The sequence below is a fragment of the Saccopteryx bilineata genome, chromosome 4 (assembly GCF_036850765.1).
Source record: "Saccopteryx bilineata isolate mSacBil1 chromosome 4, mSacBil1_pri_phased_curated, whole genome shotgun sequence".
NCBI classification, from domain to species: Eukaryota; Metazoa; Chordata; class Mammalia; order Chiroptera; family Emballonuridae; genus Saccopteryx; species Saccopteryx bilineata.
The window spans coordinates 37454035-37481814 of NC_089493.1; the positions used below are offsets into that span (position 1 = coordinate 37454035).

The window sequence follows — 27780 nt, forward strand, 5'->3', positions numbered from 1 at the left end:
TTTCTCACCCTACTTTATTTTCCACTTCCTGCCCACCCTGTTTCATTCCCCACTTCCTGTCCACGCCCTACCATGAATATGCCTCTTTGTGATGACCAACAGGCATGAATCATCTTGAACTTCCTCAACTTCCTGTCCCATCTCTTGTCTTTTATGTATCCAATTATGTTCTCTCTCATTTCAGTGCAGACTGTGTTCTTCCTCCTGTTCAGTACTCATTCTTCTGTCTGTGCTCTGGATGTATCTCTGCTGTTTCTAGTTCTTGCTCCATGGTCATCCTGCTATTATTTGGTTTTCTTCTTCCTTCTCCTTTTCTTTTTGGTGAACTTTTACTGCTCCAGCAAGGTGGAGCTCAGGTGTCACCTGCAGGAGGCCTGTGACTTCCCTGACCTCAGGGAGGTGCCCCTCCTCTGTCTGCTCACAGCATCCCCAGCACTCTTATAGCACCCTTCGCACAATGGTATTTGTGGTTTATTTGCATGGTGTCCTCACTACAAGGTAAGCTCCCTAAGGGCCATGACTGTGTATCTTCTTTGCCTTGTATAGGGCCTATGTGAATGCATCAGATAAGTGGGATGAGTGGTGAATGAATAGCTCTCAGAAAAAAAAAATCATGTTTAGGAGCAGTATCTACAGGGGATTAAGATCAGGACTCTGGAGCCAGACTGTGTAAGATCATACTACACAGCTTAGCCACTTAGCAGCGTGCCCTTTGGCAAGTGTCTCAGTCGCAGGTTTTCTCCAATGGGGCTAATAATAATAGTATTTATTTTATAAGGTTGCAGTGAGAATTAAGTAAGCAAACAAATTGGTGCTACGAGCATTATGGCACACAGTGAGTGCTCTCTAAGAATTAGCTATTTATTATTATTACTATTATGGTATTTCACGAGCTTTCAAGTACCTTCTGATATATGATAGTCTACTGCTAATTTTGGTTTAATAAAATCTCAATCTGGTAACATTTATCCTTCCTATGAATAATATTTGATTATCTTAGAAGTGTTTTCATTACATCATGTTTCATTGGTCCTCATGACAAGTGAGGGAGTGAGGATAATGAGTATTATCACCCTGAGAACGCAAGGGAAACTTCAGATGGTTAGAGGCAGGGTCAGCACTTCCTGCCTCTAAAGCCAGTAGTACCCTCTACCTCATGTTGCGTTTATGGTTACTTTAAAAGAAAAAAAAAACTTAAAAAATAATTGTAGGCTTAAAGTTGCAAAAATAGTCATTAGACTTCAAACTGCTTCCCCTAATATTAGCAGTTTACATAACCATCATCTCCATTTTCCCCCCGAGTGTGGTTCAGTTTTGAATATATCTCACAACTATCTTTTTTAAAAATAGCTTTATTGAGATATACATTGCTTACCATGCAGTTCATCTATTTAAAAGGTACAATTCATTAGTTGTTAGTATATTCACAGGTTTATGTAACCATGTCCATAGTCTAACTTTAGAACATTTTTATCACCTAAAAAGAAACCCCATACCCATTCATAGTCACTCCCGTTCCTCTCACTACCCCTCCCCCCAGCCCCTGGCAATCACCAATCTGCTTTTTGTCTCGCTGGATTTGCCTAGTCTGCACATTTCAGTGTAATTTCCAACAACTCTGTATCTTGTTAGTATTTTCTCTGCAGCCTCTGGAGCTACCCTGCCTGGGTTTAAATCCTCTCTCTTTCCTTATAAGAGTGTGACCGTGATTTGCCCTTTAATTTGTGTCTGCCTTGGTTTCCTAGTTTATGACGTGGGGGGGGGGATAATAATAGTATCTATATATGGGCTTGTAAGAATTAAATAAGTTAATGTGTGGAAAGCACTTAAACTGTATCTGTTTCCAATAAGTACTCTATAAATTTAGCTGTGTTATTATGCTAGGATCTGTCATATTTCTAATGAATTTATTTTGTAGTTTTCCATATTGGTATTTATTGTTTCTATGTTGACATAGAACAGCTAACTTTTTAAGTATGTAAAAATTATTCAAGTCAGTTTGAATATTGTGTGAATTCTGAACTCCTAAGTCCTGAGTTTAGAATTTAGTCTTTGTAAAGTATATATTTCTATCGTAAAGACTTAGTTGGTGATGAAAGGCACCATTTGGCAGTGCAATTACACATCTTCATTTGGCAGCTTGGTGTATTTATTTGAATGAGAGATGGTACACCCATCTGATTTAAAGTAAATCTAGGGCATTGGATTCTGAAACTCAAGTTGTACTTTCACCAGAGTAAGTTTGGTTCTTGAATGTTGCATTTGAAACTATTTTTTTTTAAAAAAATTGATTTTAAAGAGAGGAAGAGAAACAGAGAGGTAGGAAGAGATAGGAATATTAATCTGTTTCTGTCTCTGTCCTGACCGGGATCGAACTGGTGCCCTCTGTGCTTCGGGATGATGCTCTGACCAACTGAGCAGTCTTGGCCAGGGCTGAAGCTAAGTTTTTTTTTTTTTTTTTTTTTTGTGTTTTTTGTATTTTTCTGAAGCTGGAAACGGGGAGGCAGTCAGACAGACTCCCGCATGTGCCCGACCGGGATCCACCCGGCACGCCCACCAGGGGGAGATGCTCTCCCCATCTGGGGCATTGCTGTGTTGCAACCAGAGCCATTCTAGTGCCTGAGACAGAGGCTACAGAGCCATCCTCAGCGCCCAGGCCAACTTTGCTCCATTGGAGCCTTGGCTGCGGGAGGGGAAGAGAGAGACAGACAGGAAGGAGAGGGGGAGGGGTGGAGAAGCAGATGGGCGCTTCTCCTGTGTGCCCTGGCCTGGAATCGAACCCGGGACTCCTGCACGCCAGGCCGACGCTCTACCACTGAGCCAACCGGCCAGGGCTTGAAGCTAAGTTTTTAGAACACATTTCTCATAGACTTCCAAGGTCAAAGAGGAGATGTGTTCCTACAAGAATGATTCACAGTGCCCAAAACATGTACCGCCACCACCTTCATAGATGGGAAAATTCTGAGGCTCAGTTTAAGTGATCTGTAGGATAGTGGAATGAAGCGTGAGAAATATCTGTTTGAAATCGTTATCATTGTTAAAATAATTTTCAATATAAATGGGAATCAAATCTTGATAGGACACATGAGTGGGATTGTGAAATACTAGATAAGACACTGGAGATGCTGAGCTAGGAACCAGAAGTTCTTGCTACCAGTCAGCTGAACAAGGTCTGGAGAATGCCACTTATGTTCTTTGGGCTGCAGTTTCCTCATCTGTAAAATGAGACAGTGAGACCAGAATATATGGTCTCTTGGGGTTGACCCAGAGCAAAAAGTATTTGGTTTGTTTCTCATAACAGCAAATAGGATACTACCAAACGTTGATCAATTAATTCTCTGTGCATTAGCGAGGGAAAGATATAGAAGAGAAATCTGTAAATTTGTGATTTTACTGTTCTTTTTTCATTCTTATCATTCCTACCCCACCCCTTCTAGTTCCACAATGAGGTGGCTATTTTATGATTGCTATTTTTGCATTTCTGCTGCATGTAGTCATCTCTTTTGCCGGCAGCTCCGACCTGTAATACCTTCAAAATCTTAAAAGGTTTTAGTTCCTGTGCCTGGGGTTGGGCAGTGGAGCTCAGGACTAAAACCAGCCTTCTCTGTGGTGGTGGAAATGGAAGTTCGTATGTTCTGTGTTCTGGTGTGTCCCCAGCCTTTTTTAGAGTAACTGCATTTCTTAAACATTGCCTATGAAATACATTTTTGTATATAAATGATTTTTGTGCCTAATTTTGATTTTAAATCTGGAATTTTACTTTTATAAGGGAAAAACAGATTGGTATCAGACACAAATTTTCATCTAAGATTTCACATATTTAAAGAGCCGTTCTGTTTGTAACTAGGCAGTTTTATATTTCATGTTCTTTGCCAGTGGTTCCTAAATGTGGGCTCCAAAAGCTGGAGATGTATATGAAGTTATTGTAAGAAGTCAGTCATCTATATGAATCTCTAAACTGTAGACTTAATAAATAATAGGCCTTGGGCATAAATATAGAGGTGTTTTTCAAATATATGTGTGTTTATGATAACTAAAGCCCAGATTTATTTAAAATCGTGTACTGAATTCATAAAAATCATTTGTCATGTATTTTTTTTAATTTATTTTTTTTACAGATAGAGAGTCAGAGAGAGGGATAGATAGGGACAGACAGACAGGAACGGAGAGAGATGAGAAGCATCAATCATTAGTTCTTTGTTGCGACACCGTAGTTGTTCATTGATTGCTTTCTCATATGTGCCTTGACAGTGGGCCTTCAGCAGACCGAGTGACCCCTTGCTCGAGCCAGTGACCTTGGGTCCAAGCTGGTGAGCTTTGCTCAAACCAGATGAGCTCGTGCTCAAGCTGGCGACCTTGGGGTCTCGAACCTGGGTCCTTGGCATCCCAGTCCAATGCTCTATTCACTGCGCCACCACCTGGTCAGGCTGTCATGTGTTTTTTTAATGATATCAATGATACAGTTACTAGCATATAAAGATCCAAGAGTACTTTATTTTATCTAATTTTTCAAGATTTTATTTATTGATTTTACAGAGAGGGGAGTGGGGTGTGGGGTAGTGAGAAATAGCAAATCATAGTTGCTTCACTTTAGTTGTCCATTGCTTGCTTCTTGTTTGTGCCTTTTTGAGCTGGCGACCTCAGTGTTCCAGGTCAATGCTCTATCCACTGTGCCACCACAGGCCATACAGATTCAAGAGTACATTAAAACCTCCCAAATTTATATATCTGAAGCTTGGAAAACATTATTCTTTAAAACCATGTCAAGAAGTTAGTGAAATGATCACAGTATCCAACTGATATGCATGTGTTTAGCAGTACGGTATGTGTGTATTAAGTAGTTTCTATTTTCAGTTAAACTTAAGAAATTTAAACAAACTTTGTGTTTTCATTTAATAAATAACATGTGTTTGTCTCTTTAAAGGATTTAGAGTATTGGGTCTCAAGACACAATGAGAAACATTCAAGAAAACCCCTCAAAACATGGCTGATTAAAAAAAAAATTATTCCCTGGTGTTCTTTTGAAGAGTAGTTGATTGAGAATGCTTTATAGGGGTCGGGAACCTATGGCTCGTGAGCCAGACGTGGCTCTTTTGATGGCTGCATCTGGCTCACAGACAAATTTTTAATAAAAAAATAACGTTAAAAATATAAAACATTCTCATGTATTACAATCCATTCATTTCCTACCGCTCATGTTCACGGTTGTGGGTGGCTGAAGCCAGTCACAGCTGTCCTCTGGGACAACACCAAATTTTTATTGGATAATGCCTAATGTACACGGGTCATTGTATGGCTTTCATGGAATTACATTTTTTTTTTTAAATTTTTTTTTTATTTATTCATTTTAGAGAGGAGAGAGGGGGGAGGAGAGAGAGAGACAGAGAGAGAGAGACAGGAGGGAGGAGCTGGAAGCATCAACTCCCATATGCGCCTTGACCAGGCAAGCCCAGGGTTTTGAACCGGCGACCTCAGCATTTCCAGGTCGACGCTTTATCCACTGCGCCACCACAGGTCAGGCTCTCATGGAATTACATTTTAAAATATGTGGCATTCATGGCTCTCTCAGCCAAAAAGGTTCCCGACCCCTGCTTTATGAGTTCCTTGGAGATTTTTTTCCCCTCCTTTTTTGTACATGGATAGCAAAGGAGTTTCTTCAGTTTTTTCCTGATTAGGTTGATGGAGATGGAGTCAGTAAACATTTCCTGGAAGTTCACCATACTTTTTTTTTTTCTGTGACAGAGACAGAGGGACAGAAAGGGACAGACAGACAGTAAGAGAGAGATGAGAAGCATCAACTCCTTGTTGCTGCACCCTAGGTGTTCATTGATTGCTTTCTCATATGTGCCTTGACCTTAGGGCTACAGCAGACAGAGTAACCCCATCCATGCTTAAGACAGTGACCCTGGGCTAAAGCTGGTGAGCCTTGCTCAAACCAGATGAGTCCACACTCAAGCTGGTGACCTCGGGGTTTCGAACCTGGGTCCTCCACATCCCAGTTCGATGCTCCATCCACTGTGCCACTGCCTGGTCAGGCGAAAAAACATGGCTGATTTTTAATATTAAAGCTATCTTATTTATAAGGAAAAGGTAATAACTTCATTTCTGATAAGATGATTTTGTTGACTAAATTAGCATTGTACCAAAAATACAACAAATTATATAACTTGAATTTAGTATTGCCAAAAGTTCCTCAGATGTATTATCTTCTAGGGCAATTAAGAAAATGAGATTTCTTGATATTTATGACAAAAAAAAAACAAAACCCCCCTGACAATGAAGAAGTGATACTAGGTGATGCCACTAAGATGAGTGTGTTTCCGGCCATGAAAGGAGCAGTGTTCTGTGACAGCTTACAGTGATCACTGACTTACTTTCCAGTTTCTGGGTAAACTTTGAATAAGTTCATATGCTTATACCCGCTTACTTAGCCTGTATACTGTTAGCTACTTTTGGAGGGGGAAGAGGTGTGGTTTATCCAGAGATGGTGCTGATCAAGAAAGAAAGGGCTTATGGCCTTTAGATGTGGAGCCAAGTTATATAAAATCCCATGGAGCCAGTCTTCACATCCAAGGTTCTAATTGAATGAAGGCATGCAAGGTTATTTTGTCATATTGTTCTTTCAAAAGGAAGGAAATACTATCACACTCAAATATTTATGTGCAGCTCTATGTAAAATGTTTAGAAATGGTATCATATGGGGGTTGTATATTTGTGATAAGTGCCTGAATCAAGTTAAAATGCCACAGATAAATGGGAAAACTTAAGCAGGAAGCAATAGATATAGTTTATTTTTTAGCAATTTAGAGCGTTCCATTTAGAAGTAGTTAAACTGTCTAGAGCCAGGGCAGAAAGAGGGATGCTCTGGTGGTTTAAAGGCCATAGCTATTATGGTGAGTGCCTGACATTTTGTTTTGAAGTGTGTCTGTTCGTTTATTTTGGAACCAGAAAATTTTCTGGGACAAGTGCCTTTTTCACTGTGCACCCAGATGAAATAGTTTGCTATTTAAAATCTGGAATTGGGATTTTAATTTTTATTAATTGTCAGGTCTGTCAGTCTTTCAGACGTTTGATTCTTTGGCTATTCGTTCAGGATTTAGGTAGGAGAGAAAATTAAAATTATTTAAATTTGATTGCATATGAACAGATTCTGCTTAAGCATTTATTAAAATGAACATTCTATTAAATTAAACTACTTCTCTGGATACCTTCTTAGTTGGTAATTGGTTATGGCTCAAGGGGGTAGTTGAGTGAAGTTTCTAACTCTTTGAAGTTGTTTTCGCCTTATATAACTTGCTTGAAGGTTCAGCATTGTCAGTGTAATGTTGGTGGACAAGTGGTGAACCCCAGTGTGTGACACAGAATTATCCACAAAGCTTGATTTATAGGAAAAGTGACATTTGCAAAAGAAAGTTTTTAAGCCTTAAGTTAGAAAAATAAAGACAGCATAAGTCTAATTTTAAATGTTTCTTGAAAATTATTGTTAATGGCTTAAAAAAATACTTGCTGAAGAAATGAAAACAGATTAGTGTATATTCCTTTTTCTTTGTCTACATCTACCTATGTATATACATGTTTATTTTTTAAAAAATGGGACCCTACTCTCTCTATATATGTATATGTAAATAAATACATATATATGCATTTATTAACCACTTTTTATATATATGCATATGTATGCATTTATTTACCACTTAAAAGTTTGTCACATTGTTGCATTTCTTTCTCTCTCTCTCTCTCTCTTTTTTTTTTTTTTTTTTTTTTTACAGAGAGAGAGAGTCAGAGAGAAGAATAGACAGGAACGGAGATATGAGAAGCATCAATCATTAGTTTTTCGTTTCACATTGCGACACCTTAGTTGTTCATTGATTGCTTTCTCACATGTGCCTTGACCGCGGGCCTTCAGCAGACCGAGTAATCCCTTGCTTTAGCCAGCGACCTTGGGTCCAAGCTGGTGAGCTTTGCTCAAACCAGATGAGCCCGCGCTCAAGCTGGCAACCTCAGGGTCTTGAACCTGGGTCCTCTGCATCCCAGTCCGACGCTCTATCCACTGTGCCACCGCCTGTTCAGGCTGTGCATTTCTTAAAATGGCTAGGCAGGCCCTGGCTGGTGACTCAGTGGATAACGTGTTATCCTGGCACACCAAAGCCACGGGTTCGATTTTGGGTCAGGTCACTTTAAAAAAGCAGTCAGTGAGTACACAACTAAATGGAACAATTAAATGGAACACTGAGTTGATGTTGATGCTTTCTCTCTCTCTCTCAGATCAATGGGGGAAAAAAACAGCTGCTTGTTGAGTGTTTGTGATGCCTGAAATGGCTGGACAGGCTTCCAAGATGTGAATATACAGTAATTTCTTTAAACAGTGTCCTTATTGATAACATTTGTGGTATTTCCAATTCACTGCTGTTGTAAACAGTGCTGTGGGAACTGCTTACTACGTGTCTCTCCTGTGCATAGGTGACTATAACTGTAGGATAGATTCCTAGAAGTGGAATTTTGAATGAAAAAGTGAAAAGTGGTAGATGCTGCCAAATTGCTATACAAGTAGCAATTTACATTCCTGCCAAGCGTTTCTTAGAATACCTGTTTTCCCACGGTCCCTGAGTGTTTCTCAGGCCTGTTAATTTTTCCTATTTATGTAGTTCAGAAAGTAGTAACTTATTTTTATTTTAAAACTGTAAAAAAACACAAACAAATGTGAGTTTAGAAGTTGGAGTATATGTCTTCTGAATAGTTGACCATCTTTATTGGTTAATCTGATAAAGAAAGATGTTTGCAAACTAAATTAATTACTAAGGCAGGAAGTCTCACTTTCACCATATTTGAAATACTTTGTGACATGTGAACCTTGCTTGGCTGATTCATATCCCTAGAGTACTTTATTATATCATTACTTTTCATGTTTGGTAGTATTATCAGAAACTGTCAGAAATACTTCTTACCACATGTGTAGGGCCAACCACTTGAGTGCAACTTGCCACCCTGGATGTAGTCAAATGCATTTGATTTGGCTGCTGCGGTGAACCTTTTCAGGTGCTTTTGCTTTGTATCAGTGATTCTCAACTAGGGGCGTTTTTGTCCTCCAAGAGACACTTGGCAATGTCTGGAGACCTTTTGGTTACCACAACTTTGGTGGAGAGGTTAGGGAAGAGGTTACTCCTGACATCTAGTGGGTTAGAGAGGCCAAGGATGCTGCTAAGTATCCTACAATTTACAGAACATTGTTCACAATAAAGAATTTTCTGGCCCAAAATATTAATAGAGTTGAGGCTGGGAAACTCAACTCTACATGAATCTGATTCCTTTAATTAAACCAATTCTGCCCCATTTCCTGCAGCTACATGCTAGGTCTGTCTTTAGTATATCAGGTAACTGGCTGCCTTTTGCTTCCTTTGGGGACTTGGTTGTTAGAATTTCTAGCTTTTTTCTTACTTGCTCAGAGATAAGAGGCAGTCAGGATTAGATAAAGACTCAACTTCTGAGTTCTGTTAAGGATTTTGGTAATTTCTGTCCTGGAAGAATTGGCTGTTATTATTTTACTAGTAAAGACCTTTCCACTCAGATGGAGAATTGAAGCAAACTCTCAGCCAAACAACAACAAAAAACCAGCAAACACAAACAAAACACCTGGTTAACAAGGTGAGCGTAGAGTAATTATCCTTAGTTCACATTTCAAGTTTGTGCTTGACCTGGGCTAGCCTAAAAGAAAACTAACTGGTCTGACTCCCTTGAATTCGTTTCAGTGAAGAGGCTGGGAGAGTCCAAAAGAATGTTTTGAGTCATCAGATCCTTTTTAAAATGCCAGATTCTTTCCATTGGGTTAATTTAAACCTGTTGTGACCCTTTAAAAATCTCCACAAGAGGTCTCAGAGCCATAATAATATAGAATACTGCTTGTTGAGTGGAAGCCTTTCTAAAGTGCACCTTTATATTTGGCCACATTTCTTATATTATCAACCCTTTTGTAAGAGAAAAACAGATAGGAATTTTTGGGTCCTTAACAGGAAAGAACAGCTTTTTGGGACAGAAAGTTTCATGAGATATGTTTCCTTTTGAGTAAGAAGGAAGTTCTCCCATTGGAAAATAAGGTATATATTTTTTCTTTCTTTCCGTTTAGGTTTAGGCTAAGCATGTAACGTGTATATCAAGCTATAAAAGTTCAGTGGAATTTATTTAAGCTATATGTTCAGAGTAGTAAGATGTAAGTTTTTGTATATTGAGTAACAGTGAATGATTGGGTTTCTCTTAAGACCACAGAGTAGAAAGGTTCTGGGCTATTCTAGGTCCCAGGGAGAGGGAGGTTTTCCCCTTTGTGTTTGTCTTTCTCTTTCCCCTTTGTTTCTTTCATTGTCCTAGTTTTGTGCTCCCCAATAAAAATATGATGTGAACCACATATGTAATTTTAAATTTTCTAGTAGCTTGATTTAAAAAAGTAAAAAGAAACAGATGAACTTAATTTTAATAATATTTTCCTTTCATGCAGTCTGTCTAAAATATCATTTTAATATGTAACAAAAAATGAGGTATTTTACATTTTTCATAAGAAGTCTCTGAATTTCCATGTGTATTGTATATTTATAATATCTCACTTAGGATTAGTCATATTTCAAATGCTCAATAGCCACATATGGACTAGTGGCTACCATATTGGACAGCTTGTATAGCACAGTCCTTTTTTTCTCCAGCTTTACTGAAGTATGATTGACAAATAAAATTATATATATCTAAAATGTACAATGTGATATTTTGAAATATATATGCATTGTGAAATTACCATAACCAGGCTAATTAAAATACTCATCACCTCACATAGTTGACATTATTTTTGTGTATCGAGAATACTTGAGATCTGTTCTCAGCAAAATCCAAGTATACAGCGCATTATTTTTAACTATAATATTAGATCTCTGGAACTCACTTGCTTTACAGCTGAATGCTTGTTTTGTTTGATGAGCATCTCCCCATTTCCGTACCTCCTGGACAGCATAATCTTAATTGGTCTGTTTCTATTCTGCAAGAATTTTACTACCTGTTAAAGGACATGCAGATGAAGATATTAATATACTAGCATATACTTTAAGAAAAAAAGATTTTATAATTAGTAACCTCAACTGCTCGTTTGAGATACTCAAAATATGTAATGTTTCAGCATTGTATTTGATGTCACAAATTGGCCTGAACATTATTGTTTTTGTGAGTGTGCATATACCAATTTTCCAGTGCTGTATATTCTTTAAAAACTGGCAGATAGCTGAGAAAAGTATCATTCAAGGTATATGTATGTGGGGGTGATTTTTATTCACATTAAATTTTAGCGTACTCTGGTAGAAATATTCTGAACCTTAGGAAACTAGTAGATAATTGAAATTAAGAGTTTTGTTGTTGGTGACTAACATTGAGTGGGGAGCTATAGAAATCCAATATAGCTGTGTTGTCGTTCACCCTGCTCAAAATAAAGTTGTTTCTTAACTATACCTGTCTGCTATACTCTTTAGCAGCCAGGTACGCTTGGTCTCATACATGTGAAAAGAAAAATAAAGAAGAAGAAGAAAAAAAAAATCCATGAAGAAGCAAGTGGGCTCTACCTTTAGTAAGACTTTACAAATTGGAGATTGGTGTAAGTTGAATGTCAACTTAACTTTAGTAAACAAAATTGAGTTTTGAGACAAATATAGCAGTGACACTTTAAAAGTGAATCAACAATATTTTATGCTCATTTTTTACTTTCCAAATATTCTGTAGTCAGCTGATACTATTTTTATAATCAAATAATCCCCCCAAATAAAAAAAAAACACCCTTACAGAATAAATATATGTACAAAGCCAAAATCCCAAAACTACCAGTAATACACAAAAGTGAAGAGGTTTAGGGTGGAGGTGGGGGGATCTTTGACATAGTCAATATGTACGGAGAATGCGGTTGAGTTTATTACTGGGTTTAAAGATGTTTTGAAAGTTGAGTGACCAATTTGTGAAGCAGAAACGATTAAAATTATGGTTAGACCCTCAAAGCCTAGATATTCCTCTGAGGCTTTTATAGGACTCTCTGAAATTCTTTTCCGAAAGCTTTGGATTGATTTCTAAATGCCCACCTCGTCAGCCCAGCCATTGATCCATGTACACTGCCTGCACTTTTGCTTTTTAACCATTTTCAAGCTCCTTTTCTTCCCCAAATGACCAAGCTGAAGAAGAAAACACATCTGTTGCTCTGGCAAAAGACCAAACATAGGAATGTAAAAGAGAGGCAAGATAAAGTGTTGTAATTCCAAATCTGATTTCCTAGTGGAATGTAACACTTTTAAAAAAATTTTTTTAAATATTTAAACAATTTGAGCTAATATTTATTTTCACTTTCAAGTAATATGTTTAGTTGGTTTCATTATGGAAACTGAGGCCATGATGTTATAATACTAGGATACTGGTTCTGTATTACTTTTCTGGACAAATAACTTCCTCTGATTATTTCTAAGGTAGAAACTGGCTTCTTAAAGGGCCTGGATACAGGCTAGCTTTATGGGCAGCTGTATTTAAAATACATTATTTGTTATGGACACACATGACTTTGAAATAGCTCGGCTCTGTTCATGTTATGTGCAGGTCTCAGAGGTGCTACAGGGACACAAATATAATTAAACATAATTCCAAGAGGACAGATATTATTACATCATGTAATCTGGTTAAGTACAATCAGAGAGGTATAAGATAGGGACCCTTGCAGTTCACAGGAGAGAGAGATCACAGCGGGCTGAGGGAATCACCAGGCAAGGCTTCATGAAAGAAGTAACATTTGAGAGGGACCTCTTAAGGATGGAGGGAGATGGAGACTGGAAGGAGAAGGGGCAAGGTATTTGATTTGGTGAGATGAGGTGGGGAGGGTGGGTGAGATGATGGAATGAAGGTTTTCTTGGGTCTTTAGTTAAACCACACATAGGTAACAGTTTGGCTGGGCTTAGAGTTTATTGGGATGGTAGGGAAGGAGGAGGCTGGAAAGCCGAAGTAGGCTAGGAAAGAAAATAGGTGGGGAGGGAAATGGTGGAGTACTGTGGATGTCATGTTTTCTGCCGTCTTACATTCTGATAGATATACTTTAGAAGACTATGGCATTGGTAAGTACTTTTTCATGAGAATTTGCAGTGTGTAATTTAATATACATGTCAAAATAAGAATATTGGCATATGTACATAATAGATCTTTGTGTATGGGTGTGAGTGTGTAACATATTCCAGAAAAGAGTGTTTCTTTGGGGATTTGTTAAAGAACCTATCATTTGTGCAAATGTTTCCACTTAAGAGCACTATGTAGATAAATTGCTTCCTGGTGGAAATGTTTAGAGAGAGACAGAGAGAGAGAGGGAGAGAGAAAGCGAGATCCATTCTGATGCCTTCAGCAGCCCCTCTCAGACTCTTGTCTGTATTTCTATTTATCCAGGCTAGAGCTTTCTCCAGTCCAGACCTGCATTTCTAGTTACTCCTTGGTCCCTTGCCTCAGGCACTTCAAATTCAACAGCCCACATCTCCCTAGGATCTCCTTTCGAGTTTCCCCATTTTAGGGAGTGGCACCACCATCTCCTTTGTGGGTCAAGCTGATCTGGTTGGGCTTGGAGTCTTTGTGCCTCCAGCTGTTCAGTATAGCTTTTTGAGTCTGTCCTGTCTTCTTTCTCCATCACTGCTCTGCTCTGTCATTTCTTGCCTGGCCCCTTGCAAAGCCACCTTTTAGAGCTGCCCATGTAAACTTTCTGTATCACAGCTCTGTGATAGAAGGCTGATTGGTTCCCAGCCCCGCCTATCTTTCCTCCCCAAATGGAAGCCCTCAGATCTGACCCCTGCCTGCCTCTCTTTCTTGGCTGCTTCCTCCCCCTCATACACTAAGTTGTAGCCACAGGGAGCTGCCTGCGGCAAGTGCTCTGGGCTGTTCCTCTCAGTGCCTCACACATGCTCTTTTCTGGGCATGCAGAGCTCTTACTTCCCTGGTGCTTCTGGCCAACTTCTCTTGCTCTCTCAACAGTGACTCAGATAGCACTTCCTCTGGGAGGCACAATTAAGTGCCGGCTCCTCCTTATTCCCATGGAGCCTTGATCAGATCGCATGTTGTACTTACTGCACTGATGTAACTAGGTAAATGTCTGTCTTTTCCACAAGTCTGTGAGCTCACCCTGTTTAGAATTGTAACCCTGCCCCCCTCTATTTCCCTTTCTGCTTTTTATTTTCTTCTGTTGCACCTGTCCCCCTTTAACATACTTTATATGATGTTCTTATATATAATGTTATCTGTGCTCCCATGCTAAAACGTAAATTCTACCAGGCAAGGATCTCTCTCTTTTGTTCACTGCATATCATCTGGGTCTAGAATGGTGTCTGATACATAGAAAATGCTCTGAAATCTTTGTGGAAGGAATGAGTACTTGTATTCCAGGGCCTAGCTAACAGCAGGCATTGGATGAATGAAGCTCTTAATGAACAAACAGTTTATTCTGTTAGACTTTCTGAGGGATATAGCCTATGCCCTGTCTGGTACTTATAAAACAATATAATTAAATACTTTTTAGGTATTTTATGCATTGGAATAAATATGACCTTTTGTAAAGAGCTGGTTTACTCTATTAGTTTCAGATCTCCTAGTCAGCTAGATTTGTTTCATGCCCACTGTCTTAAATAAGCCAAAACTTAATGACCGAACAACTAAGAAAATATTTCATTAAAGCTCATGCTTCCATAGTACCATTTATAATATAGAGTCCAAAATCACTCAAGCCCCATGGCAGTTTTCAAACATTTTTGGTCATATAAACTTGAATGAGGTTTTATATTATTCTGAAAGTTTTTCTTGTATGTTTAGATAATTGCATAGCATGTAATTTCCAGGATGTCGTCAATATTGACATTAAGAGAATGTTTGAGCCCAGCTGGTTACTCAGTTGGTTAGAGCATCACTCAGAAACGACAAGGCATTGGGTTTGATCCCCCAGTCAGGGCACAGGGGAAGCAACCAATCAGTGCATAACTAAGAGGAACAACAAATGAATGCTTCTCTGTCTCTGTCTCTGTCTCTGTCTTATACTGTTCTTTCTATTTTTGAGGATATTTTAATATTTACATTACAAAAGTAAAACAAGAGAAAGCAAAAAGTCTCTGGAAAATGTTTCCATATGTGTATTTTGGTTTGATACCATTGTCCTTTGATGTCATTAACACCATTAGTCTTAGTGCTATTAACAAAATAAGGCATTCTTTTAGGTTGAACAAAAGGCATTGCCAATATTTGACTATTTTTGGCCTATAAAAAGTGATAGTGTCTTATGATTCAACCTAGCAATATTGAAATGTAGGTATTTGTTTTCCCTCCAAACCAGTTTCTTTTCACTAATTGTTAGGAACAGAGCCTGATGCGTCAAAGAGGATTTTTTCAAGCTTTTTAATCTTCAAACACTATCTTTTTAGAGATTGGTCAGAAAGAATTTTCATTTGCTGTCAGTGTATGCTATGTGTTAAATATGCAGCCTCTTTTTACCTTTATTATTCCAAAGACAGAAGTTACATTTTGATCGGCTCTGTTCGGCTCTTTATCCCTGAGTGTGGGCAACAAACCGGTCAGTTTTAGCCAGGTGCTGAGTGAACAGAAGGGGTGTTGGGCCAGACAGGTGGAGCTGCACCTGAGTAGTACTTGACAAGTTGACTTTAGCGAGAAGCTAATCTTCTAAAGAGCTCAGAGTGTGTATCTGTTGTGTTTTTGTCTTTGTGTGTATGGGAATAATGGGCTGGAGACAGATTCTCTTCTTAATATTTTCTTTAATGAGGAGATTGTGATCTAGAGAAGTGACATGATTAAGCTGCTATCATGATAAGTCAGGTTCTCATGGATTTTCAGTGCATGCTCCATATCTTAGACTGGTTCTCAGAGTGCTGCCCTAGCCAGATTGGCTCTTGTCACCCAGAGTTTCCTGGCTTTCTAGTTACATGTGTTACTTTAACAATTTTCAGTTTAACAGGATATTAAGCATTTAATATATTTTTGCCTATTTAGGTATCATATGCCATAAACCACAAAACTCTGGCTTTGTGATATATAGAACAAGCCTCTGAATTTTCTTTTTGGAGAGCTCAGTAGTGATCTTTGCCCATGGTACAATTTTCTTTGATACTTCAGCCTATCTAGAACCGTGGAGAACCTTTTTATAAAAACTGCCCACTTTTGCAGTGCTGGTCAACCTGGTCCCTCCTACCCACTAGTGGGTGGTCCAGCTTTCATGGTGGGCCAATCTCGGCGCCGTTTGGTTGCTCGGATACTGCCCACTAGTGGACGGGAGGGTCCAGGTTGATCAGCACTGCAAGAGTGGATGGTTTCTATAAAGGTTAGCCATCAGGGATCTAGAACCTCAGAAATATCAGTATTATTTTGTGGTAACTCACAAATGAATTAAGATGCTCAGCAATGATCTTCAATTAATAATAACGTAATTTGCCCGACCTCTGGTGGCACTGTGGGTAAAATGTCGACGTGGAATGCTGAGGTCGCTGGTTCAAAACCCTGGGCTTGCCTGGTCAAGGCACATATGGGAGTTAATGCTTCCAGCTCCTCCTCACTTCTTTCTCTCTCTTTCTCTCTCTCTCTCTCTCTAAAAATGAACAAATAAAAAAAAAATAAATCTGTGTAAGTGATCAAGGGATATCAAATAAAAAATAATAATGTACAATAATTTTTATGTCTTGCATTGGATGGAAAAAGCTGCCGTGGTTTAGAACTACTGAGGCATAGGATTTTAGTTTTGTCTGAGTTTTATAGGCTGACTTCCTTGATGCAGTCTGGATGGATGTTTTAAGGTATTCGTTTTTCAAGTTGTTGCCATGTTTGTATTTTCTAAACTAATAAATGAACTTAGGGTCTGGCAAAGATTTGTTTTCATGGTTTTTGAAACATATAAATATAAAATTCAGATCCCATTTGGTTAATATTCTTCATTGTACATTTATTGAAAACTATAAGATCACATAAAAGTAGAGCTCTCCTGGAAAATTTTCTAAGATGGTATTATTTCAATTTTTTTTTTTTTTTTTGCTATTTGCAGTGAAGAATTTATTTTATATCCTGAGTCCAATACACACACACACACACAATGTAGAAGTGCACATGTAACCAATATAAAAGTTAAAGGAAGTAGAACTTATTCAGTATGATAGGTACAATGGTTTCTATGATGTTCTATTATTCTACTTCATTTTTAAAAATATGGTGTTATAACTCCCTAAATTGATTTTGAAAACAACAATGAAATAGGACATATTTTGTTGTACATATGGCATAAATGCCTTCTAGAAGGAATTTAAAAAATGTTTGTTTTTTTAAATTTAAGTATAGTGAGTATGCAATCTTATAGGTTATACTCGTTTCAGATGTATAAATACAATACAGTAGTTCCTCGTCTATCAAGGGGGTTAGGTTCCAGAATCCCCTGCGATAGGCGAAAATCCGCAAAGTAGCGACCTTATATTTATTTTATTTATATATATGTTAAGGCTTTGTAAACCCTCCCCACACTCTTATAAACCTTTCCCACACTTACTTTGCTTATTTTACCACAAAAATAATTAAAAAATAAATGTATAAAAATACCTATATACTGCAAAATCCCGCAATATAGCGAAAAATCCACAATACAAAATTAGATATATACAATATAAAAATCTGCGATACAGTGAGACTGTAAAAAGTGAACTGCGATATGGCGAGGGACGACTGTATAGTGATTCAACATTTTTATAGCTTACAATGTGATCACCCACTAATTCTAGTAATCATCAATGTATAAACTTACCACGATATTGTTGATTATATTCCCTATTCCCTGTCTCTCATCCCCTGCACTTCCCTTCTGGTAGCCATCCCTTTAAGCCTCTGTTTATATGAGTCTGTTTTTGTTTTGTTTTTAGATTCTACATATAAGAGAAATCATAGTATTTGTCTCTCTCTCATGACTTACTTCACTTAGAATAGTACCCTCCATGTTGTCACAAATGACAAGATTTCATTCTTTTTATTGTTACATAATATTCTAATATATATCTTACATGTTCTTTATCCATTTATCTATCAGTGGCCACCTATGTTGCTTTCATATCTTGGTTGTTATAATGGAAGGAATTTTTGAGAACCTTGTTGAATATCAGTTCCACTATTGTGTCATTTTTCTTCCCTGCCTCCATTATATAAGGTTACTCTGTGCCAGGCCTTGTACTGTCTGCCTAAGGCAGATACAGTCCTTATCAAGCCTGGAAGGTTGTTTTCATAAATAATGACAATTGTCTCCTACTGATCTACCATTAATACAATTAGCTAATACTTACTGAGAGCATTTTCCTTGCCAAGTGTTTTACACTCTGTTTTTATTATTTCTAACCACCATTTGCTAGAGAGTGGTATCTTGCTTCCACTGGATGAGGAAACTGAAGCAACCTTTAGTCAGTGATAGAACTGGGAATCTGCTCCAAGTATGCCTGATTCCAGCATGTGCTCTCTTTCCATGGCACCTTTCTGCTTCCTTGTTGAACAGACCTCTTTGGATTACAATTTCCTCATTTTTTTAAAAAAGAAGGTTGGATGCTGGATATTAGATTGCTGAGGATCAAAAGTTGTCATTTGGTGTAGAACAAGTTATTTGAAATCAGTAGTCTTGGTGTTCAATTCTATGGGATAGGTATCTGCATCATAAAAACCTTTATTCAGTTTGCTCCTCTTTAGTTTCTTTATTTGTAGTTTCAACGGGTGACTAAGTATTAAGTGAACCAAGTATGAAAGGAAACTGAGCTATGTTTTTGTTGTTGTTGTTATTTCCATATTTAAAGTGGGAAAACAGCCTCAAGAGAATATTTAAGTATCCCAAAGCTAAATCACATTGAATTGTTTGCCTGCATTTTGCTTAAGAACAATATCAACCAGAACTTATTATTTCTCCTATAAATTTTTGGATGTTGAACTCCAGTGTATATGTGTGATAAATGTTTTGTTCAATAGGATCTGGTAGTGGATAGGGGAGAAACTTAACCTTAGGGCTCCCTGACATTTATACTTCTCTTTGAAAGGGCTTGCCTTACAGTGGGGATTTGTACTTACTTGACAGTTAATTTTTCAGATGATATGTCTAACTTCTCTTTCCCTATTTTTTCTTATTCTTTCTTCTCCCCTTCTCATCAACATTCTCTGTCACTGCATTTTATTTCTTACACGAAGAAATCAGTGAGATAGGAAAAGACATTTTATCACAAAGATTATAAAATAAACCTCTGAGCAGCCTTCTTCTAGATTGACCATTCTTTCTGAAAGCTTTAACTTTCTTTTTCTTTTGACCCTAGTTCCTGCTTCTTCCCAGTTTCCTTTTGATTTCCTCACCCCCCCCCCCCCATTTCCTTTTTTTTACTTGATTGTTGTGGGGATTGAATTATCTTGGTAATAATTACTAGTATTATGGAGTGTTTATCATGTGTCAGGCATTATTTTGAGTGTTTACTTACATGTGTGCCCTTTTTTTTTTCTTTTTCTTATGAGAGAGAGAGAGAGAAAAAGGGAGAGAGATGAGAAGCATCACTTCATTGCGGCACCTTAGTTGTTCATTGATTGCTTTCTCATATGTGCCTTGAATGGGGGTGGGGAGTGGGGATTTGGGGGCTGTGCTCCAGCCAAGCCAATGATCCCTTGCTCAAGCCAGCGACCTTGGGCCTCAAGCCAGCGACCATGGAGGTCGTAGTCTAGGATCCCATGCGCAAGCTGGTGAGCCCACGCTCAAGCCAGATGAGCCCGCACTCAGGATCCTCAGCATCCACTACACTTTATCCACTGTGCCACAGGCTAAATTAGCCCATTTCACCCACATGTGATGAAGAGCAAGCAAGGGCTCTGTTGCTGGGTTTCTCCCTAACTGCCAATGTGACCTTGGGCAAAATATTTAGTCTCTGTTTATGTTAGTTTCTCCATTTATGAAGTGTGGGGTTGTGAGATAATTTCTGTAAACCACATAGAACATTGCCTGTCTCACTTATACAGACTCAGTAAATGCTGCCATTATTATATTTTGTTGTTATAGTTCAAGCAGATTGGAAGTTAGTTCCTTGAATGTATTGAATGCTCAGTAAATAGTAGTTATTCATATTATTTAATATACTGCATTGCATATTTGCTTTTTAATGGTGAATTGATTTTGGCTGAGGCAAATGTGAAGTAGTAGTATTCTTATATGCTGTCTTAATTTCTAAATGAGAATGTTTTTTTTTTTTTTTTATGAAATGATGCACACTGATGGTTTGTGGTTGAGATCCAAGTATTTAGTAGATACTGTGAACATCATAACGGCTTCTCCTGAGAGCAACCCATTGAATTAAATGGGTATTGGTGGGAAGATTTGGTGCTTGCAAATAAGCATTTTAAAATGAGATGTATCGAGTTCTTTTGTTGTGTGTATTAAAGTCATACAACAAACAAACTCTAATATTTTATAGTCTTCTAAATAATCAACTTGTTCTTTGATTTTCAGCTGTTAGTGAATACTGGGTAGGTATAATAAAGTAGCTTTTTATTTAGTGAGGTTTGTACTAAATAAATTATCTTATTCATGGATGTCATGAATAAGTAATTTATAGATTACTCTATGACTACTAATTATTAATGGGATTGAAATCAGTGGAATTTCTAAGAAAGGATAAAAACACAGTGGCCACCAGTAGTCTATAATGAGTTCTGTGTACTCATTAAGAAAAATAATACACTAACATAATGAATGAACTGTCAAAATGGCTTTCTAGTAACAGACCAGTATAGTAAGACATTGAATGCCTTAGAACTGATAATCATAGCATAACTAATATTTATATTACTTGAGTGAATAGTTGAGTCTGTTTTTGAAGTCAGAGTGTGGTGTTTGAATTAACTCTAGCAGGGATTTGAAAACCTGTTCGTTGAAGGCTATAGAATATAAACTTCAGTGGAAGGAGCAGCAGGCTTCTTGTAACCTACAAGACATAGATTTGAATATGGCATGTTACTTACTATGTGTATAAATTTGAGCAACTTTTGACTCTGTGGTGCAACTTAGTTTCCTCAATTGCGAGATGAATATCAAATCTAGCCAGCCTAGCTCATAGTTTTGTTAGGATCATTAAGTGAATAGTGAATTTTGAAAATGCCTTGAAAAACTTTTCCATGCTATACAAATATAAATTAGCATCAGTTCTACTTTCAAATGCAAGGGCGTTGTTTGGGGAGTGTTCTGGCTCCAGTTTTTGTTTATGGGTTTAATTTTTTGTTTAGGTTCATCAGTGGTAAGTATCATAATCCTTCATTTTTTTGACTAAATTGAAGTGAAGATGAGATGTATTTGTATCTGGCTATATGGACATATGCATATGATAACAGTGTTTTTCATGATGTTGTAATTAAGTATGTATCATAGTTTCCACTGTAAACTTCCCTTTGGGTATTTTTGTTTTGTTTTTGTTTTTTTCATTTTAGCTTGGCTTTCTTGTGGGATAAAATTATAGGGCCTGAATGTTTTTGGATGGAAATTTTATTTTGTTTTATAAAAAGGGAATGAATGCATGCTATTAAAAACTGCGTGTCCTTTCTTGCATTGTATAACATTTTATCATAAAAGTTTAAAAAACATTTGCATTTTTATTAATTTAATAATTTTAAAATGTATTAGATACTGTGATACTCATAAGTATTTCTTTGCTGTTGTAGTTTTTCCTCTTAAAACAAGCACTGTCTTTATTGCATTATCTAAGAATGTAAATCATGTTCATAAACTAATTATAAGATAAAAAGATAAGTGATATTTTGAACATCTGGATACCTATCCCAAGTTAAGAAAAAATAAATTGCTTATAATTTGTAAGCCTCCCCAGATATTCATTAATAAGAGTATTCTTGGTAAAGTACATTAGAGACTGGCCAAGACTTAGCATACCCCTTATATTCACAGACCTCCTTCTAATGTATATCTTGTGAAACCTTTTTGTTTTGTTTAGACAGAGAGTCAGAGAGAGGGACAGTTAGGGACAGACAGACAGGCAGGAAGGGAGAGAGATGAGAAGCATCAATTCTTTGTTGCAGCATCTTAGTTGTTCGTTGATTGCTTTCTCATATGTGCCTTGATCAGGGGGCTACAGTGGAGCGAGTGACCCTTGCTTAAGCCAGTGACATTGGGCTTAAGTCAGTGACCTTTGGGCTCAAGCCAGCGACCATGGGGTCATGTCTATGATCCTACACTCAAGCCAGCGACCCTGCGCTCAAGCCGGTGAGCCCATGCTCAAGCCAGATGAGCCTGCACTCAAGCTGGCGACCTCAGAGTTTTGAACCTGGGTCCTCCGTGTCCCGGTTCGATGCTCTACCCACTGTGCTACCGCCTGGTCAGGCTCATGTGAAACCTTATGCTCTGGTCTCAGTTGACCAGACTGAATGGCCACCTGACCCAAGACCATCTAATCAATAGGAAGGCCTTTAGCCTAGACAGTAATCTGCATTAAAGGCTCTACCCCACAGAGATGAGAGTGACTTAATGTACCAATCAGAGCCTTCTTATTTATTTTTTTGTATTTTTCTGAAGTGAGAAGTGGGGAGGCAGAGAGACAGACACCCTCATGTGCTCGACTGGGATCCACCTGGCATGTCCACCAGGGGGCGATGCTCTGCCCATCTGGGGCATTGCTCCATTGCAACTGGAGCTATTCTAGCACCTGAGGCGGAGGCCATGGAGCCATCCTCAGTGCCCGGGCCAGTTTTGCTCCAATGGAGCCTTGGCTGCAGGAGGAGAGAAATAGAGAGAAAGGAGAGGACATAGGATGGAGAAGCAGATGCACTCTTCTCCAATGTGCCCTGGTTGGGAATCGAACCCCGAACTTCCACACGCCAGGCTGACACTCTACCACTGAGCCAGCCGGCCAGGGCTCAGAGCCTTTTTTTTTCTTTTTTCAATGAGAAGAGGGGAGGCAGAGACAGACTCCCACATGCATCTGACCGAGATTCACCTGGCAAGCCCACTAAGGGGCGATGCTCTGCCCATCTGGGTCATTGCTCTGTTGCTCTACAACTGAGCTCTTCCTAGCACCTGAGGTGTAGGCCATGGAGCTATCCTCAGTGCCTGGGGCAATTTGATCCAATCGGGCAGTGGCTGAAGGAGAAGGAGAGGGAGGGAGGGAAGGAGGGTGAGAGAGAGAGAGAGAGAGAGATAGAAAGAGAGAAAGAGAGAGAGAGAAGTGAGAGGAGGAGGGTGGAGAAGCAGACCCAGGACATCCACATGCCAGGCCTACCAGGGCCCAATCAGAGCCTTTACATTTGAACTATACAGAGCAGTTGAAAACAGGAAGAGAACCTGAAGACATGAGTCATTTCAACGGATTCCATAAATTAATCCTTTCTGTTATGTGGTTTTGCCTTATTGTTTTACTGAAATTATTCATCAGGGTCACCTCCAAGTCTGTGGGACACATATATCAGCAGCATTTGATACTTGTTTACATTCTCTATGTGAAAACATATTCCTCTTTGGCTTCTGTGACACTACTCAGATTTTCTTCTTACCTCTGGCTGTTTTTATTCTCTTTGCTGGGTCTTCCTCCTTTACTCAACTTTTATGTATTGGATTTTTTCAGGGCCCCTGTGTTTCACTTTCTGGACTCTTGCCATAGGTGGTCTCATTTATCCCATTACCTTTAAGAGCATTTATATTCTGTTTTCTCCCATATTTCTATCTCCAGCCCTGACCTTACTTCAGACGTTGGTCTTATATATATAGCTGCTGACTGGACATCTCCAGGCATGTCTCCCAAACATCTTCAACTTAACATTTTGTCCTGATTTCCCCCATCAATCTATTTTTTCTCTTCCTTACTTAATGATTCCTCTGTTCATCTAGATGTTCAAACCAGACAGCTGGTAGTCATCTTTGTTTCTTCCCTGTTTCTCACTTTCTATTGACCTGAGCACCTTCCCCCAGAATACTTTCTGCCAGCAAGTACTTTAGATTTCACCCCAATATATTTGTCCTCTTTGTCTCTAGTCATTATCATGACTACTTAGCAGCAGTGTCCTACATAGTAGTGGTCTGCTGACTGGTTTCCCTACTTCTTCTGCTTCTTTTTCATTCATTTCACTCATAGTGGTATGTCTTTTCAAAATACAAATATTTAAATATTGTATTTAAAGAGTAGTCTCTTTAAAAATACAAATCCTATGCTGTGTCTGCATTCCGGCTCTAAAATTGCCCTGATTGCTCAGTGCGTCTGGAAAGAAATCCAGATTCCTTACTCTCACCTTTGCTATTCTCCCTTCACCTTGGCATTTTTAAACCCAATTTTCCTGACATTACTAATTAAAATTTAATCTTAATACTTAAAATCAAATGCATGTGGATTGAAGCTCTTGAGTTTCTAAAAACTCGAATGGACTTGATTTTTTTCCCCTTCACCTGTCCCTTTTCCCTAATACTCTTCTTACTTTAATAAAAACCACACCAAAACAAATAGTAGCTTTGTCCCAGTCACCCACGTCTCTGATTTACGTAGGCATCTCTTAGACCCCCCCCCCCCCCTTATATATCTATTATCAACTGTTAGCATTAAAGTGGTTTAGAAACGTAACTTCTTGTTTTTGGTGACACTTCATCTTGTGGGTTCTCTGTTCCTAACCGGAGCGTTTACCTAATTTTTGAATTTTCTTGATCTTACAACCAGCTGCCCCATGTTTTCATTTTCAACCTCTGTTCCTCTCCATTTGCTCTCAGTTGAACTTATCTATTCCTCTGACGCTCACCTTGCTGGGAAAACTGGAATGTATTCTCTCATTTAGCCTCATGTTTCCAGTACTGATTTGAACCTCTCCTCTCTTAGTGCTCTGGAGTTAACTCTCAGTCCATTGTCCCCAACACTAAAATGCATGAGCTCCTTTGATAAACTAACTTCTGTGTCTGGTGATTCCATTTTTACCAGCAGTATCATCATTGTTCCAACCTGGAAACATTAGGAATCTTGACTTTCCTTTCCATTATATCTTAGTATGACAAAAAAATCTCTTTGTTCTCATCTTCTAAGTGTGTCTCAGACATCTTTTTCTTTACTTCTTCTACTGCCATCTGCTTATTATAGGCCCTGTAGTGTTTCATGTTTGGTTTTGGTGACATTGTTTTGGTTGACAGTGTCCTATCCAAACCTCTCTAGAAACACAAACTCTTTATGCTTGATCCTGGCCAGAGTATCTCTGTTGTCAGTGACATGAAACCCAGATTACCCTGCATTCCTTTATGGCCCCAGCTCTAATTCTTCACTCTGGTTTCCTGCTCCTCCCAGTGGCCCATCTCTTCTGCCCCGCCATGCGTGTCTTCTCATACTTCCCCTATAACTCACTCACTCTTACCTCCATGCTCTTTCTGCCTAAAATGTTTTATTACTTTTTTGGTTTATTTCTTATCCTGTTCATACTTCTCTAAGTTCCCTTTTGGGAGCAGTTCAACATACCGGATGTCCTCTTAAACTTAGGCTGTGCCAGTGATAACACAGGGTTGAACACTTGATCTGACTCATCAAAAACACATAGGGGCCTGACCTGTGGTAGTGCATTGGATAGAGCGTCAACCTGGAATGTTGAGGTTGCCAGTTTGAAACCCTGGACTTGCCTGGTCAGGATACATATAAGAAGCACCTCCCACTCTTCCCTTCACCCCTGTATTTCTCTCTCTCCTCTCTCTAAAATCAATAAGTTAAAAACAAACAACCATACAGGGAACAACAAATGTCAGGTGTTCGAGAACAAAAGGAAATGGCTAAATCTGTGACTTCATTTCCCTATAAAAACAAATGAAATCGGCCCTGGCCGGTTTGCTCAGCGGTAGAGCATCGGCCTGGCGTGCGGGGACCTGGGTTCGATTCCCGGCCAGGGCACATAGGAGAAGCACCCATTTGCTTCTCCACCCCCCCTCCTTCCTCTCTGTCTCTCTCTTCCCCTCCCGCAGCCAAGGCTCCATTGGAGCAAAAACGGCCCGGGCGCTGGAGATGGCTCCTTGGCCTCTGCCCCAGGTGCTAGAGTGGCTCTGGTCGTGGCAGAGCATCGCCCCCTGGTGGGCAGAGCTTCGCCCCTGGTGGGCGTGCCGGGTGGATCCCGGTCGGGCTCATGCGGGAGTCTGTCTGACTGTCTCTCCTGTTCCCAGCTTCAGAAAAATACAAAAAAAAAAAAAAAATGAAATCCAAATAGAATGTTGAATTCTTTAAAGTAAGGTAGCTTAGGTGCAGAGGAGAATGTTGGAAGGCCAGAGAAGGCTTGGAATCATCAGAGACACTTAACACCATCATAAAGGGTTTGTATACATATTAACAGAAATAACTAGCCAGCTAGAGAATCTGTATCACCCCTGGAGAGTTGCATTTTGCGTGGCACAAGGTGGAAGGAGGTGACTGAACTCATGTTTGCCTTAGTCTCTATGTTCAAGAATCTATTAGGAAGATTAATGCTTCCAGGTGGTCCCTAGTGTATGTTGTAGATATTAGATAAAAAACAAATGTAGTGATAAGCGAACTCATGTTACCCTTTAGCAGAGGTGATAATGTATAAATATATACAGGTACCAGATTGCTTGTGTTTGAAGCTCAGCTAAGCCCCTTTCTAGCTGTGCAGTCAAGAGCAAGTTACTAAATGGCTCTGAGACTCAATTTTTTATATGTAAAATAGGATAATAATACTACACAGCATTGTGGAGAGGACCGAAGGAGTTAATAAATATTAACTCATTAGGACAGTGACTGTCTCAGAGTAAGTGCTTACTAAGTTTTTACTATTATTATATATACATGATATGATTGGGAAAGGATGATTCATTCAGGATTTTCATAAAGAACTTTATTGTGAAAGAAGAAATGGCTCTTCAAATTTATATGTTTTTTTCATACCTAATCTGACCTTGGTGACTCTTGTTTATTTTGATTTACTTATTCCTTGTGTTATAGATCCTAAAAGGGCAGACTGTCTGAAAGAGATCATGGTATTTTCAGTAGAGGATAGATTATGAAAACTACTCTAGTAAGGGTTGTGTGAATGAGGTTTCCCGGACCATCTGAATATGAGCAATCTATAGATAAAGCATCGGGTTTCATCTGAAGTTTGAAACATACACATTATATGTGTGCTCTCCAGTCCCACGGAGTCTGTTGCATATTTTTTCAGATTTATGTAATTGAGAATTTCTGAGATCTAGAGCAGTGGTCCCCAACCTCCGGGCCACGGACCGGTACCGGTACCAGTCCGTGGGCCATTTGGTACCAGTCCACAGAGAAAGAATAAATAACTTAGATTATTTCCATTTTATTTATATTTAAGTCTAAGCGATGTTTTATTTTAAAAAAATTACCAGATTCCCTCTGTTACATCCATCTAAGACTCACTCTTGACGCTTGTCTCGGTCACGTGATACATGTATCCGTCCCACCCTAAAGGCCGGTCTGTGAAAATATTTTCTGACATTAAACCGGTCCATGGCCCAAAAAAGGTTGGGGACCACCGATCTAGAATGTCATTTAAAAGGACTCTCCTGAGCTTGCTGCACTTGGCCCTTTCCAAAGAGACATTGTCATTTGCATGCTTGGTAACAATTAAGTCTTTGGACTTTGAGGTGGTTGAGAAACTATTGCTTGATCAATTTTGTGATACCTAGTGCACTAACGATACAAGCAAGCAATGCAAATTGTTAAAACTTCAGAATATGGGCCCTGGCCAGTTGGCTCAGCGGTAGAGCGTCGGCCTGGCATGCGG

General features: G+C 38.9%; 1 protein-coding gene and 1 non-coding gene across 6 annotated transcripts in view; both read left to right on the plus strand.

The window, feature by feature from the left end:
- Nucleotides 1-27780, plus strand: part of PPP2R5E (protein phosphatase 2 regulatory subunit B'epsilon) — a 168026-nt gene that overhangs the window by 38354 nt on the left and 101892 nt on the right. The window contains exon 1 of one of the 5 annotated variants that reach the window (XM_066277871.1): nucleotides 216-498. The exons of the other annotated variants lie outside the window; for them this stretch is intronic. Coding sequence (XP_066133968.1) covers nucleotides 480-498 — 19 coding nt within the window. The 5' untranslated portion in view covers nucleotides 216-479. Of the gene's footprint in view, nucleotides 1-215; nucleotides 499-27780 lie in introns of those variants that run through there. 5 annotated transcript variants of the gene reach the window in all.
- Nucleotides 11401-11525, plus strand: LOC136337050 (small nucleolar RNA SNORA63). The gene has a single exon (XR_010731766.1). It is a non-coding gene; the product is annotated as a small nucleolar RNA SNORA63 (small nucleolar RNA).